We start from the raw sequence: 17,210 nt of genomic DNA, 5'->3' as shown, positions 1-17,210 counted from the left end.
CACTATGCTCCCAACCTAAAATACCACATTTCCAGGTGGCCTAATATACTCACATACCTTGCATGGGCCTACTCTAACGACCTGTTCTGCTTTGCTTAGATAAGAATCCTTACTGTGGCATGGGGTTTGGACAGCCCTTTCACTAGCAGAGGTTTAAAGCACCTCCTAAATAGACATTTATGGATTCTTCAAGTCAACGTATTAATGCAATTCTTAATTTTGACATGCCAAATACTTTGATCTGTCTACCATATTTTATAGAAGCATAATTAAACATAAAGGAATCTAAATTAATGTAATAACTATTATCCCAAACATAACTGGATGCACAAATATGTTCATCAGAGAACTATTTTAGAATAGAAAAAAAACACAGAATATAATGGCTAAATGCCCAGCAGTAGGTGAATAGGTACATTATGGTAAATCCATATAATGGAATATAGAGCAGGCATTAAGATTATCTCTAAGGGAAATTTCATGACATGGAAAAGATTAAGGATATGAAATTAATTGAAAAACCAATGCTGCTAAATTGAATATATGAAACTTTTCAACTTGTCTAAAATAATATGTACAGAAAAGAGAAAAATGATATGATAAATAATATGTTATAAATGTTTATAGTGATTATTGATAGGAATATGGGTCTATTTATTATTTTATCTATTTTTAATTTTCAATTTTACTACAATGTGCTCTTATTCCTTTAATAAGTTTTTTTTAAGCAGTTTAATTTTGTTCTGGGCTGGTGTCTGGGCTCACTTGGTTAATCTTCCGCCTGCGGCACTGGCATCCCATATGGGTGCCGGGTTCTAGTCCCTGCTGCCCCTCTTTCAGTCCAGCTCTCTGCTGTGGCCCGGGAAGGCAGTGGAGGATGGCCCAAGTGCTTGGGCCCTGCACCCCATGGGAGACCAGGAGGAAGCACCTGGCTCCTGGCTTCCCATCAGTATGGTTCTGGCCGTAGCGGCCATTTGGGGGGTGAACCAACAGAAGGAAGAACTTTCTCTCTGTCTCTCTCTCTTACTATCTATCTGTCAAATTAAAAAAAAATTAATTTTGTTGTAATATTCGAGGCAGTGTCTGTGTTCAAGGCATCTCAAATGGAAAAGACTTCCTCACACCTTCTCAGTTAAAGGAAACTCCAGTCTTCCTTTTGCATAGGCTAAAAGTCTGAAGTTATCCTTGACTCCTGTCTTTCTGTCACATCTCAACTTACCTATGGAGATTGCCATATTGCTGGTCTTCTTTTGGACTGCTTTTCTCTTTCATCCAAATCAACAATTCTAAGTAAGCTGGAAAAATATGTTTTTCCTAACACTAAGTTCAATGCTGTGACTTCTAATATGTTATTTTAATTCAATTGCTTTCATTTTCTAAAGTAACCAATTGAGCTCCAAGTGTATTCCAGGGACTCTAGGGAGTGGGACTGAAATGAAGCAGACATTGTTTTTACTGAGTTTACTATCTAGAGGACAGACATAATTAAACCATAAATTAAAGTGCAACACAATGAGTAAAATAAGGGCAGTACCCAGCATGTGCGGAGCTGCTCACCAATAAACAAAATAAAAATTCAGGAGCAAACGTCATGTACAAAATGTGAAATCTCACCGAAAGAAGGTGAGAAAGATACATGTCAACAAAGCATATTGCTTCTTTATCACTGTTTTCAAAAAATAGCATAGCTTCTCCATGTGGGAGAGAAGTAGCAAAGGTAATTTATGTGCTTATTTTTAGGATATAGTAAAGCAAGAAATAATGAAAAAAGCAGTGCACTGTAAGTTAGAAGATCTAGAGCTGAATCTCCCAGCACTGCTCTATCAACTTCAAATCCTAAAGGTTGATGCTTAACCTCTATTAGTGTTGCCTCCGTGATTACATGAAAAGTGAGGGAGTTGGACTAGCTCTGAAGACTGTAGACATGCCTTCTCTGAGCTTTTCCAACAGGCTTTTCCTTATTTATCTAGAATAAACATTAGCACAAAAGCCAGTTAACACAGTGACTTGAAGAAATTTAAGTTTCTATAGTATTTTGCCAGCCTCGGACTTGTGTTAAATCACTGTGGTTTCTAAAGATCTTTTTTAGAACATCATCATTTGCTGAAATTTTCATATTTTTATCAATTGCTACATAACCATGTGTATGTATAAGTAAAATATGGAATTAATGTCTGGATATGTTTCTTTGGCATTTCCTTTATAACCACCAACCTTATTATAGAGATCAACTATTTCCATGTTTCCTTATTTCATTTGAAATTACAGTTCTGAATTAAAAGTAATTCATCATTTAGAGTGGGAAACAAATGACTATTTCTCCATTTGTTTTTAAACCAACACATGGGGATTTTAGAAATTAAAATTATGTTTTAACAGTATGTATTTACTCTTTTAACGGAAGCATGCTCCTAACTTCATAGCTTATAGCAGAGACTGTAGGAGAAAATATATATGTGTGTCACATTTTCCATATTCAGCAATTGTGCAATGTCTCAACTATTTCTATTCCCAAAGGAACTTACTTGACTATGTGGAATTTACTACCTGCCTTCTCTCTCTTTTTGTTTTTCAGCCTTTGCAACTGGACTGTGACCTTTGTGCCATAGTGTCAAACTCAGGTCAGATGGTTGGCCAGAAGGTTGGAAATGAGATAGATCAGTCTTCCTGCATTTGGAGAATGAACAATGCCCCCACCAAGGGTTATGAAGAAGACGTTGGCCGCATGACAATGATTCGAGTTGTGTCCCACACCAGTGTTCCTCTTTTGTTAAAAAACCCTGACTATTTTTTCAAGGAAGCCAACACTACTATTTATGTTATTTGGGGCCCTTTCCGCAATATGAGGAAAGATGGCAATGGCATCGTTTACAACATGTTGAAAAAGACGGTTGATGTCTATCCAAATGCCCAAATTTATGTGACCACAGAGAAACGCATGAGTTACTGTGATGGAGTCTTTAAGAAGGAGACTGGGAGAGACAGGTGAGTCCTGGCTGAAGCAGTCACACGGTCTTTAATTGCTAAGTCTTTGCGGAGTACTTTTGCCAGCTATCAAATGAACAGAGTTATTTTTTAAATTGATTGTTATGTTTTTGACTATTATGATTACTTAATGAGCCAGCAGTTAGATCCCATTTATTCCACCTACTCTACCTTCTGTTCTCTCCATTTTGATTGGTTCGAGGCTCCAAGAAACACTGCGTACTTCCCCCAAGATATCTTTAGATTTTTTTCTTACTTAGCTCAGTTTGTTGATGACTAAGTTGAATTTCAACTGAAAGAAGTCTACACATTTTGGTTTCAAAGCATAGAGATGTTAAGGAACTTCAGGATTATGTATTGACCTAAACTCCATTGGAGGCTGTTTCAGAATTTTACCTGGGAACACAAACACAACAGATTATTGATTATCTAATAAGATTGCACAGCTTTCTGAATGTAAATAGACCCTGTGATCCTGAACACCACAACTTGGTATCTAATATGTTAAGCAGAATCACATATTGAAATTATGCATTACTTCAAATCATTAACAGTTGGATTCTTGAAGAGAAATTATGTATATGTACATTCCACTCAATTATCCAAAAACCAATTTGCATTTTTAATACATCCATTTTTTTCTGCAGTGTTCAGTAATCACTCCTCCCGCTTCCTCTGCTTGAGGCTTGGGAGCTTCATTCTTCCCCTCCACCTTCTTTCTCCTTGAAAGAAGAGCCCTTTCATCTCCCACAGAACACTATTGCCTGCCACTTGCATTTCCCCTTTAAAAGGATTGCCAGAATAAGGCAGAAAGTCAGAATTATAAATCAGCCGATCTTGGTTCATATTTTTACTTTATTAAAGAATTGCTGAAGGAAGACATAGCAACCAGTTGCTAAAGGCTTAAATTATCTGTGAATTTTGCTTATTTGCACAAAAGCATGGATACATTGAACATCCACTATAATTCCAATATTACATTCTGATTTTCTCCAAATGGTTATTGTTAACTGTTTGACATGGATAGGGGGAGACTTCTTCGAAAATGCATTTTATGAAAAACCTATGTTCTTTTGTACCAAAACAAGCTTAGATTTTTGTTACATTTTTCCAAAAATGTTTTTGAAGGCCCCATGTATTATCATATCGAAAGTTTTAATTATACTGGGGTATGTGCATGAGGAGGAGCAGTTTCTGTTATCACTGGATGTAATTTGAATTCTAATAATTATTTAAAAATATTAGGTGGACCAACTTTTCTTTTGAGTATGTAGATTGATTTGAGTTTCCCATTATCGATTTCTGAGCACCAAAACAGCACAACTTCACATGCAATGCATGACAGAAATAGTCATAAAACTGTTCCTTTTCACTGCTGGAATTAGCAAGAAGAATCCAAAAGTTTAGATTTAAATCACTGTAGCATAAGCAATCAAAAGAAATGGTGGAAAAAGGAGTAGGTATGGTATTTCAAAGAAATGTACTCATATGTAGATGCATTCTATCTAAAGATGATCTTTCTCAAAAGGCTTTGGAAATTTCTGGTTTGTTTTTAACCCAGGGAAATGCAATTCATTCAATATATATTTTGTATTAGTTTGATTTAGCCCTCATAGTATCCCATAGTCACAACTATAAGCTCTGAAGCCATTTACAGGTATCAGAAAATAATTTGGTCCATCTTTTACTGCTTTCCAATTAGTGGGGCGGTGGATTGAAAGTAACTCGAACCTACACTCATATGAGATGTAGTTGTTGCAGGCAGTGGCCCAAATGTTGTGTCAGCCCTGAGATTTCTTTTTTTTTTTTAATTAACAGTGGTGGTACATATTTATGGGGTACAATGGAACATTTTTAAAGATTATTTATTTAGTAAGAAGGCAGAGCAACAGAGAAATGGGGAAAGACAGCGAGAGAGTTCTTCCCATCCATTGGGTTACTCCTCAGATGTCCACAGCAGCCATGTATGTGGGCCAAGTTGAAGCCTTGAGCCAGGAACTTCATCCTGGGCTCTCCCGTGGGTAACAGGGTCCCTTCTGCTGCCTTCTCAGTCACATTAGCTGGGACTGGGTTGGAAGCAAATGACACAGGACTTGAACTGGCACTCAGACATGGGATGCCAGCCTTGCAAGCAGACACTTTAACTGGCTGTGCAATAATACATACATATAATGTTTACTGATCAAAGTAGACTTTTATTGTATAAGGATTCCTCCCCATGGTGGTTTGACAATACTGGATTTCAAACCAGATTTTTAAAAAAAAACTTTTCATAAAGGAAAATATCGAACTTATAAAGTAGAAACTGTAGTTCTGTAATGAATCTCTGTATAGGCAACACTCAGCTTGTTTATTTACTAACTTATGGTCAATCTTATTTCTTCTGTATTTCTATGTACTTGCTTCTTCTTCATGAATTATTTTGAAGGAAATCTCAGACACCATATAATTTCATTCATAAATATTTCAGTGTATGTCTCTAAAAGATAGATTCTTAAGTATCATGCCATTGTCCTATATAAAATCAACACAACTTTAATATCATGATATAGTTAATCAGTTTGCAAACATCTCCAGTTGTCTCATTAATATCTATAAATATGCCATTTATATACTATATTTATTTATATTAATTATATATTATATAGTAATTGCATATAAAATACAGTAATATATTTTTAGTAGTTAGTTTGAAACAGGGTTAGCATAAAGGGGATTAATGTGTTTCTTCTGTTTCTGATAACCTACATAGCTGCTCATCCCTTTTTCCCTCCTTCCCTCCTTCTTTCTCCCCTTCCCCTGCTCCCTCCCTTCATCTCTCTGTTGTTGAAGACACCTAGGCATTTGTCTTATAGAGTTTTTCCACCAATCTAGATTTCCTAATTGCACCCCCATGGTATTTGGTATTTTTTCTATGTTGATATTCCTGTTGCTCAATTGGATTCAGGTCCATTTTTTTTATTTCTTCTTTTCTTTTTTTTTCCTCTTTTTTTTTTTGCTAAAACCATTAGGTCATGCTTCTATCAGGGTGAAATAATGTCTAGTTTTCTCTCTTTTTATGTCAAGAGACATTAATGATCATTGTCTAGATGCAATCATTTGTTGGGATTGCAAAATGGAGATATTCTGCCCTTTTTTTTTTTTTTTTTTGCCTGTTAACTGATACACTTTATAAAGTAAAATATGTGCTCACTGAGGCAGACATTGTTGTACAGCAGGTTAAGCTGCAGCTTAGGATTCCTGCTTAACATATCTGAGTCCCTGGGATCAAGTCTACATCTGTGCCTCTGCTCCTCATCCAGCATTTTGCTAATGCACCTGGGAAGGCAGCAGATGATGGCTCATGTACTGAATCCCTGCCTGCCCAAATGAGAGACCCAGACAGAGTTACTGTCTCTTGGTTTCAGCCTTGCCCAGCCCCAACTGTTTGAGGGATTAGAGGAGTTAACCGGTCAATGGACTCTCTCTCTCTCTCTTTCTCTCTCCTCTCTTTCTCTCTCTGGATGATCTCTCTGTCTGTCTCTCTGTGTGTTTCTCTGTCTCTCTTTCTTTTTCTCTGCCTTTCAAACAGATAAGCTTTAAAAAAAAACCTTACCCTTGTTAACCATTTAGTTAATATGGGATAGAAGATAGAACTAGTCTCTTCTCTTTGATAAACAGTTTTAATACATTTGTTCTCTAGCATCCTCCAGAAGTGTCCAGTGAATTTATTAATAATGCTTGCATATTTACTGATTAACATGTCTGAAGTATTTCGACTCATTAAAAGTATATCATTATGTATAAATTGTTCTATTTTTACCAGTGGGAGCCTCATCAAGTTGACATTATGTCCTTTTGATGTGCCCTTAGATATCTTGAATAGCTTATTCATATCCTGGTATTTCAAGATGTCTCCGGCTCTTCTTGTATATATCCAGACCTGGAAACAGACAGTTATCCTAAGAGCCTCAGTTCCTTAGTCCAAAGAACATCATTTTGTTACTGTGGGTGCTCATTGCTACTCAGTTAATCTTTGTTTCTGACTATTGCAGTGGACAGAGCTAGAATGAATAAAATCTATGCTATGTATGTTGTTTAAAGATGAAATGATTACAAATTCAAATTGAAACTTTCAATTCAGATTCAGGGAGACCAGGTTTTTATTATATCTCATCTATCTTACATCTGTTTCTTCTTTCTACCGTGCTGACAGTCACAGGTCTCATAGACAGCAATGTAATTATTCATCTACTTTATCTGACAGCACACACAACAATCTTAGAATAACTGCATAACAAGCAATATGAATACTGCAAACATTTTATGATTATTTTTCATCAAGGAAGGTATCTTTTTTTTTTTTTTGATAGGCAGAGTGGACAGTGAGAGAGAGAGACAGAGAGAAAGGTCTTCCTTTGCCGTTGGTTCACCCTCCAATGGCTGCCGCGGCCGGCGCACTGCGGCTGGCGCACCGCGCTGATCCGATGGCAGGAGCCAGGAGCCAGGTGCTTTTCCTGGTCTCCCACGGGGTGCAGGGCCCAAGCACCTGGGCCATCCTCCACTGCACTCCCGGGCCACAGCAGAGGGCTGGCCTGGAAGAGGGGCAACCGGGACAGAATCCGGCGCCCCGACCGGGACTAGAACCCGGTTTGCCGGCGCCGCTAGGCGGAGGATTAGCCTAGTGAGCCGCGGCGCCGGCCCAAGGAAGGTATCTTAACCACAAGAATTCATGTGGGTCCCTGCTCACGAAGTGTGTGGTGGTTATACTCTCTAAAATTTTTTTGATATTTTTCTCCTAAGTAAATAGGAATGAGTTAAGTGTCACAGGAATAAGGGAGTAGGAGGAAAGGGGTATCTTTGTATGTTACTTACGTAAAGCTACTTTGAAGGTTTGCCTGCACTTACTGGAAGTTTTTAACAAATGCTCATTTTTATCATAAAGTTTTTAATGGCAAGACCATGCCACCATTATTATGTATAATTTATAGGATTAAAAAAATTATGTTGCTAGTAGTTAAGAGATTCATGATGGAAAATGATCAGCTGGAATCCCTCAAAGAAAAGATTCCTTCTCAGTTTGCTTCCTTATATTGTCAAAGTCCTTTTTTAGAAAAAGTATCACTCTCCATTTGAGGTAGGCATCATTTTTATTTTCCCAGTGAGCAGTTTTTGTTTTAAAGGCTTTCTAATTGCTGAAACATAAAATACTAGAAAAAATGTGATTGTCCTAGAATGTGCCCAAATCTACTTTTGAGCATATTAGAATGCTTTTTCAAGCCAAATAAAGTTTAGTCTCCTTTCTTGTCAATTATAGCCAAGCTTGTTTGATTGGTCAGTTAGAGAGGTTGACCTTGTAGGGAAGACTGAGATAATGCAAAGAAAGGGCTGCTCGTCCCTTTTCTCTTCACCTTCTGGTGCCCAGTGTTCTGTGGGATTGTAGGGCCTCTGGGCAGTGGTCACTGTTATGTTTTCACTTAACCAAATGTAGGAACAAACTAGAAAAACATCTTCTAGAAACCCTTGGGGTGAAAGGATTTATATTCAAAACAACCTGGAAAAAAACTAGATCCTCTTTTTCCCATTTTCAGTGATGGGTATAAACAAATAGTATTAGACTGGTGACATATACACGTTTGCGTTAATTCATCGCAAGACTGCAACCTCCTAGAGGTGCTGTAGAACTGACAGTGTCACATGAAGCCACACTCAACAGTGAAGAACATGATTATGTGTCTAGCAGGGTCAGATGAAAAGGGAATGTTACCTTTTCTGGAGAAGCAACGGAGAGCCACTAGGAGATATTCTGCTCACTATCCGCAACAGGCTATTGCAGTTTGCATCCACTATATAAACACATTGGCAAATGTAGTCCCATTAAAAGAACAGTGTTAAGTCTGCGCTGATAAAGGACTTTGAGCTGTCCTAAATAGGTCTTAATTAGTTGGCACCAATGTGACTCCGCCTTCAGGGATGAATGAAATTAATGAATGCTGGCAGCAAAGAGATGAATGTTTCAAGATATTCCTGCTTTGGGTGAAGAGGATGAGAAGAAAGGGTGTCACCTTTAAGGATCATTTAGGGAAAGGATGCACAAAAGTCACTTTCAGGTGACTGACAAAACAGGACACTGATTGTAAAAGGCAAAAGATTTCTATGATCTAAAGAGAAACCAGAGCATACGTTGATTTGTAAATATCAGGTCTCTGCCTGGCTGATCTTTGCCATTGTGCTCCTTCCATTCCCACTCACTCTGAAGGAGAAAGAAAGAAATCAGCCACGTGTTATTCCTCGTTGCCTTTTGTGGTATGAGTTTTGAAATCAGGGTTTTAAGTGCAGTCCAGTATGACTTTTTTTTTTTTTTTTTTTTTTTTTGACAGGCAGAGTGGACAGTGAGAGAGAGAGACAGAGAGAAAGGTCTTTCTTTTGCTGTTGGTTCACCCTCCAATGGCCGCCGTGGCCAGCGCACCGCGCTGATCCGATGGCAGGAGCCAGGTACTTATCCTGGTCTCCCATGGGGTGCAGGGCCCAAGCACCTGGGCCATCCTCCACTGCACTCCCTGGCCACAGCAGAGAGCTGGCCTGGAAGAGGGGCAACCGGAACAGAATCCGGCGCCCTGACCGGGACTAGAACCCGGTGTGCCGGCACCACAAGGCAGAGGGTTAGCTTAGTGAGCCACGGCGCCGGCCCCAGCATGACCATTTTGAAAGTTTCTTGTGCCATTGACTGACTGATGTCCCTTTAGTTTGCAAACTGTTAGTTTCTAGAGCAAGAAAGAGTTTCAAATCTTCTCTGAGAATTTGGGGATCCCTGTGAATCTTGTGTGTCCGTGAACGAGGTAAGATGCTTCAAGAAACACAATGCAGCCAGAGAGATGGTTAAGAACCAAAACCAAAACCCACAGAACAGCCAGGCCAGCTATTCCAGCACTGTGGACCAGCCATGAGACAGGGCTCCATACCTGGTTCATGCAAAGATACACTATTAGTGGACCTGGACTCTAAACTTAAATATATCTAGTTATTCATAATTTGGAACAAATGGTTCCTAACCCAAGGACAACCTGGGCCAAGAGAAAATAGCAAAGTAGAAAATGTCTTGGATTTGAAGGACAGAACACAGTAATAAAACCAGTATTTTCCTTTGTGTTTCCTGTTTGAAGACTGTTTGCAAATACAGCATCTCAGCACTTTTCAGTGGCAACATTGACATAGCTCTGTTAAAATGAACTAATGTCCCCAACCCAGTGGATGTGTTTGGCAGGAACAGTAAGTGCACAGAGCAGTCATGGGCAGGCCCTTAGGACTCCTGAGTCAGAAAACATAACAAGGCATCCAGGACTGTGTTTTCATGCTAACAAGCACTGGGGAACAGGGGACTTTCTTTTTCCCACTATCCAGTGACCTGAATTAGAGCATTTCTGTAATACACTTGCACTGGAAATTAAACATCCAATAAAAATAGAAATTGGATGATGGGAGTGAAGTTTATCAGGGTATCAGTACCAACGTCTCATGTATTTAAAAGTACACATATGTGCGCATGCACATAACACACTGTATCAGTCAGTTACGTATTAGGGCAACACAATATCAGAGTCAGGCTACTTATGAAGAAAAGAAGGTCATTTAGCTTAGAGATTTGGAAATTAAAGGACATAGAGCACTGACTTTGGCTGAGCTCTGATTTTGAGTGTCCATTGGTGGATGGCATCACATCCTGATGGGAGGAAGAGATTACTTCTCAGTTTAGGAAGCCAGAGTGAGCTGGGTGGAGCCATGCTCAGACTTTTAGAACAGCCTTCCCTTGAGGACTACCAAGGGATCACATCTTAATTACGTCCAAGAATAGGGCCCCCGGTGATCTCCCACTAGGTCCAGCCTTGTAAAGGTCCCAGCATCTCAACAACAACACGCACTGGGGACCCAGTCTTCAATATTTGGAACCATAGGGAACAGACTAGATCCATGGCATGTGCACGTGTTTATGTGTGCCCACAAACACACACATACACACACATGGTGGAAATAGGATATATTTGACAAGACAGCTTAATTTAGGATCAAAACTAGAACAACACCTCAAATTCAAGGACCATATTTTAAAAAGTAACACTAGACAGACCTGTTGTGGCTCTAGAAACCAGGACTTGGCAGCCAGTCTCCTGGGCTAGAAGATCTGATGACAGAACAGCCAGATAAACGGGCAGACTACACCTGTAGAAAGTAAGTCCCAATAGACACTTGGGCTGAACGGCACCCTCCATGTTGGGCTTTTGAATGCTGCAAAGGATGTGAAACTCAAAGACAAATAAGAGTTAAAGTAGACTGCTCCTTCAAATGTGTCCAGACTTTTACATTTTTTAAATTTTATTTTTAAAGATTTATTTATTTATTTTTAAAGTCAGAGTACAGAAAGACAGAGAGAGAGAGAGAGATCTCCCATCTGCTGGTTCACTCCCCAGGTGGCTGCAACAGTCAGGGCTGGGCCAAGCCAAAGCCAGGAGTCTGGAGCTTCTTCTGGATCTCGCAAAAGGTGGTAAGGGCCCAGGTATTTGGGCCATCATCGGCTGCTTTGCCAGGCCATTAGCAGGGAGCTGGATCAGAAATAGAAGAGCCAAGACTCAAACCAGCACCCATATGGGATGCAGCTTTACCTGCTACGCTATAGTGCCAGCCTAGAGGTGTCCACATTTTCTACAGGATTTAGAGGTTATTTATTTATTTGCTATGGGATTTATCCCTACAGTTGATTTAGCTCCCTCCTTCTATAATTTGAATTGTTTTTTTCTCTTGATTTTTTTTTGATTTCTTAGACCAGTCATTTCTCTTCCAGATTAAGTCAAAATTACTAAAATTAAGAAGAATCATATGAATATACTTTTCTTTGAAATTAGGAGTCAGGAGCAATCTCTTTCCTCTCTCCTCACTTCTTGCCTGCCCTGACCCTTTCTACGACATAGGTAGTTGTTTTACGAATTTGCATCCTAGACCATGCCCATCTGTACAGCTAGATTGGTAATTGCTTGGACAACCATTGCAAAAATACTTTACAGGTAATCTAGAACATTGTGGGAGCTATTTAAATCTTTGCTGAACTGAATTTTTGCTTCTCTGAAAACAAAGAGACTTCTTATTAGATGTGATATGGCTGACCTTCTAAATGGATTTCCCTACTTAAGCTCTTTTTCTTAATTGCGAGTAGGTCCCCTATATTAGTACAGTACTTTTCAAACTCTAATGTGCATCAAGTTGCCTGCTGACTCAGGGGATTTGGGGAAGGACCTGAGAATTTGTATTTCTAGCAAGTTTCCAGGCTAGGCCAGTGCCACTGATGTGCAGATGGAACTTGGAACTGCGCTTTGCTTTGAATAAATGGACAAGACATGATTTCATTATTTCTTGTATCAGAAATACATGAACTAAGAATATTTACCAAATAGCCTTGGTAAACTATATGTAGTTGCATTCCAACTATGGGATCTTATTCCTACCTTATTCCTAAGCCAATTAAGGTGGGGCTTAGAAACCCCTAATAATTTAACAAGGAACTTTTTTTTGACTTAGTGTATATTTTTCCACTTTTCTCATTGGACAATGCATATTTTAAGGATAGTGACTATGTTTGTCTTACTTTTGAATGTTTCAAAAATGTATATATCTATTTGAGAGACAGAGAGAATGAAAAAAGAGCTCCCATCCTCTGGTTCACTCTCCAAATGCCTGCAATGCCAGGACGGGGCTGAATTGAAGCTGGGAGCCAGGAACTTAATCCAGATCTCCCACGGGAATGCCAAGGACCCAACTACTTGAGCCATCATCATCACCTTCCAGGCTGCACAATGGCAGGATGCTGAAATTGGGCGCAGAGCTGATATGTAAACCCAAGCACTGCAATATGGAATGTGGGTATCCTCAGTGACATCTTAACCACCATGCCAAACACCTGTTCCCATCTCCATTTTATCATCAGCCCTAGCATAGTGGTAGTTGCCATCAAAATGGGGGCGGGGGAGGATTTCTTTTCCGCTCTTCTTCTTTCAACAAAATGACCTACAGATGTTCCGGGTTTCAATGAATTGACCTTAGTGACCCTTCAATGACTTTCTTCTTTGGTGACCGCTGCCCATACGCTTCCTCTGTACTCCCTTGCCTCTCACACACATCATTGCCAAGATAGTCCTCTCATATGCTCTTGCAGAGTCTGTTCCCTCTGGCCAAATTGTACTTCCTCCCTTCCCCATGTCCCCAAGTACAGCCTATACTTTATTACAAAATCAAATAATGTATCTTTCATGTAATCTTTCAGAAATTAATGGAACTCATATTTCCTCTGAAAATTCGTAGTATTATGGGCTTTTTAAAATAATATATCATTATATCCTTAGATTGTATCTATGAACTATATTGAATTTATTAAAAACTAAAAATGTTTAAAAATTTAAAAATTAAAAATAACTTCCAAAAATTAAAATAATAATCATCACTTTCTACCATACATACTGCCATTTATTTGATCTCTTCAAGGGATCCATAAACTCTCTGAGGGAACACTAACTCTTATATCTCTTTTCCCCAAACATCTTGATATAATGTTTGACCCTCATAGGTACAAGCTGAGCATCACTAATCTGAATTCCAAAATGCTCTAAAATATGAAAAATTTTGATCACTGTATTGATGCTCAAAAAGTTTCATATTAGGCTGGCAACAGGTTACACTGTTGCCTGCAATTGCAGCATACCATATCAGCATGCTGGTTCAAGTGCCAGTGGCTCTGCTTCTGATCCCTCTCCCTGCTGATACACTGCAGAGGTCAATGGAAGATGGACCAAGTAGTTGGACCTCTACTACCTGTATGGGAGACCTGGATGGAGTTCTAAGCTCCTGGTTTCAGCCTGGCCCAGCCCTGGCCAGCATGGCCATTTGGTGAGTGAAGCGGTGGATGGAAGATTTCTGTTTCTGTCTCTCCCTCCCTCTCTTCCTGCCTTTCAAATAAAATAAATCTTTTTTAAAAAAACTTCAGAACATTTCCATTAGAGTTACTCAACTGGTAAAAATCTAAGGAAATATTTCCAAATGTTAAAAAAAAAAAAAAAAAACACTCTGCAATCTGAAAGACGTTTGGTCCTAATCATTTCAGATAAGGTGTACTCAACCTGTATTTGGTAAATATTTGATGAATGAGCAAATATGAGCATGAAACAAATAATACCTGCAATTGTTTTAGTTTTTTTTAAGTTTAAAAGTCCCTTTGCCATCTGCTGAAACACTTGTGAATTTCAAAACACTTTTCTTCAATATAGAAAGGTCACAGCAATGCCAAAGAGGCCAATTTTAGGACTGAATTGTGATAGAAAAGTTTCCACGGTGCTATACCGAGAGACCACCCCTTGCTCTATCTTACCCAAAGGTTGGCAAATCTATTACCTTCTCTAGGGTGTTTGTAACTGGGCACTGGGTTTTTTATAAGTCCCTGACAGAGCCATTCCTCAAACACAGGTTTCCATTTTAGTTTCACTTCATTGTGAAACAGGTTCCCAGACTTCACTCACAATTCTGTTAGCTGTCAGCTACCTGGTGAGAAAACAAATTCTAGTACCCAAACCCAGAGTTGCACTCGTGGGGCTTAGGAGGCCAATATGACGACCACCACAGAGGGCAAAAACAAGACTCAAGTAAGGGAAAACTGAAAACTACTGAAACACCCTGAGCTGTACCTTTTTCTTCCAGAAAACAAGTGTTTTCTTCTTTGATAACAAAGGAAATCCTTTTAATGAAAATACTTTTTATTATCTTCATGATGAAGACAAAGAAAAGAGAAAAATGGCAGCACTGACTTCCAGTTCCTTGCATGAATGATTGATGTGTATGTGTATGGAAATGTAAATGACAATTAAGGAAAGTAGTTTTTTAGGTAATTTGGATCATGTCATTTTTCTTCTCAGAATCCAGTCAGTCCCTGTTTCCCTTAGAATGAGACTCCCAAGGTTTTTTTTTTTTTTTTTTTTTTTTTTTAATTGTTTTGTTTGTTTGTTTGTTTAATGACTTACACTGATTGCCAGTTATCTGCTCTCTATATCCTCTCTGGCCTTTGTTGGTTACACTTACCCTGAGCTCACTGTGTTCCACCCACCACAGCCACAGGGTGTGCTCACTCCTTTGGGTCTTGTCTCTACTTTGCTGCTGCAACGGCGTCTTATGCCTTAGCAGGACCTACTCCATTATTATGTCCTTCAAGCCTTTCCTCTTTTGGTCCCTGCTCAAGGAGTCTACTATGATATTACTTAAAACTGAAATCCCCTAGAGTGAGCAATTAATCTAGCTGTTAATGTACTGGTTAAAATGTGCATGTCCCAAATTAGAGTACCTGGGTTTGGTTTCTGTCTCTGGCTCCTGATTCTGGTGTCCTGCTAATATGCATGCTGGGAGGTAGTGGAGATAGCTCTAGTGATTAAGTTCCTGCCACCCATGTGGGGGCTTTGATTGAGTTCCCAGATCCCAGTTTTGGCCCAGCCTAGCCCCAGCTGTTTTCAGGCACTTGTGGAGTGAAAGAGCAGATAAAACTATCTTTGTCTTTGTCATTCTCTGTGTCTCTCTCTGCTTCTCAAATAACTAAATAACTAAATAAATAAAATTAAAATTCCCAGCTCACGTGCTTAAATCCAAACTCTTACTTTGTTCTACTTTACCTCCTCCCCATAACATTGTGTGTCTTCTAACATTCTGTATAATATACTCATTTATTTGATTGTTTATTGCTTTTTTGTCTATCTCTTACACAAGGATATAGGTTTCTTAAAGAATCTTAATGGATGGTTGTCTGTTTTGTTCACTGATGTAGACCTAGCACTAAGAGTACAAGTAGAGCATAGCATACATTTATTAGATACTAAATATTTGCTAATCGAATGACCTAAAGATTGAAAAACAAAGAAATAAAGGAATCAGGCAAAGTTGCAAAACTTGTCTTCAGGGATCTCCCAAAGTAGCTTAAGAAATACAATACAGGACCAATGTAGTCAAGTTGGAGTTTAAAGCTATAGGGTACTAAGATGGGAGCTCTCATTCAAAGACATCATTGTTTTCCTCCAGGAACTGGTCTGACTTGTTGTTCTTCAGCACATAAGGCAAATTGTTTAAACGAAATGGACCAAATTAGATAATTCTTTGTTATCCAGTAGAGATAGCAAACACCTCTCTCTCTCTTTTTTTGGGATTGTTGAATAGTGGTTCCCAAAGTAGAACCTGTATCCAAATCACTTGGAGAGCTGGTTAGGACAGAGTGCTAGGCTCAGCTCGGGAGTTTTTGAGTCAGTGTTTCTGGGGGTTGAGGCCCAAGTTTGCATTTCTATCAGGTATTCAGACAATACTGCTGCTACTGGTACAGGGTGTACACTTTGAGAATCACTGTGGTAGAAAATAGCCCAAGATTATCCTGAGTCATATTTAAAATACTTTGAAAATGTTTGTCCCTCTGACTTTTCTACTATTGGTGTATTGTTATTCAAATCTCAACAATATTTCCTGTTGTGATATTTTTAATGGTGAGGAATTTTTTAACCTCCTGTGGAAATCCTACTGCAGCTCTGTCATTTTATTCTTCAATTTCTTATGCTCTTGCTCCTCTGTAATCATGCCAGATGGTGTTCCTCATTAGCTTATAAGAAAGTGATACTTATCATTCTAGATAAGAGACAAATCATTCTTTTCTGTGACTTTTGAGTCAAAAGTCAACATTTGGGTATATGTTCAACCTACTATTTGGTTCCAAGTCTGTTCATTAGGTATTTATTACCCTGACAATGTATGAGCCAGTCATTTTCCCTCCACCATGTATTCATTTCACATCATATTCCTTGTAAGTTCTGATTGACACTGTTTGACAACTGCCATCATCCCAGCATTACTTCCACTAATATCTCTCTTGCCTGAAATATCTGAGTAAGGTGATTATCCAGGATGCTTATCCATAAATTTAAGATACTGAATAATTTCCTATTGTCTGACTAACTGTTATAATTGGAGAACCGGGCCATTCCTTGGAGCTCCCAGCTGTGGGGTTAGTGTTGCTGATAGATGAGAAATTGTGAAATCTGAGAACAATAAAAGTAACATTAAGACCAAAGCCAATATTTTTGCTTATTGTATGCTATCCTCATATAATTTTTTAAAAAGTGTTAAAAACATAAGAAACTGAAATACTTAGTGAGACCCTGGCAAAGTGAATGAGAAGCCTTTTCCAG

The 17,210-nt window shown here is 38.8% G+C and overlaps 1 protein-coding gene across 2 annotated transcripts in view; it reads left to right on the top strand.

The window, feature by feature from the left end:
* ST6GALNAC3 (ST6 N-acetylgalactosaminide alpha-2,6-sialyltransferase 3) overlaps positions 1 to 17,210 on the top strand; it is a 615,791-nt gene that overhangs the window by 360,192 nt on the left and 238,389 nt on the right. For both annotated transcript variants that reach the window (XM_070078239.1, XM_070078238.1), the window contains exon 3: positions 2,576 to 2,985. In XM_070078239.1, coding sequence (XP_069934340.1) covers positions 2,576 to 2,985 — 410 coding nt within the window. The remainder of the gene's footprint in view (positions 1 to 2,575; positions 2,986 to 17,210) is intronic.

Source organism: Oryctolagus cuniculus, chromosome 7, assembly GCF_964237555.1.
Source record: "Oryctolagus cuniculus chromosome 7, mOryCun1.1, whole genome shotgun sequence".
NCBI classification, from domain to species: domain Eukaryota; kingdom Metazoa; phylum Chordata; class Mammalia; order Lagomorpha; family Leporidae; genus Oryctolagus; species Oryctolagus cuniculus.
Note: the sequence above shows the minus strand (reverse complement) of the source record. Positions and strands in the feature narration are given on the sequence as shown.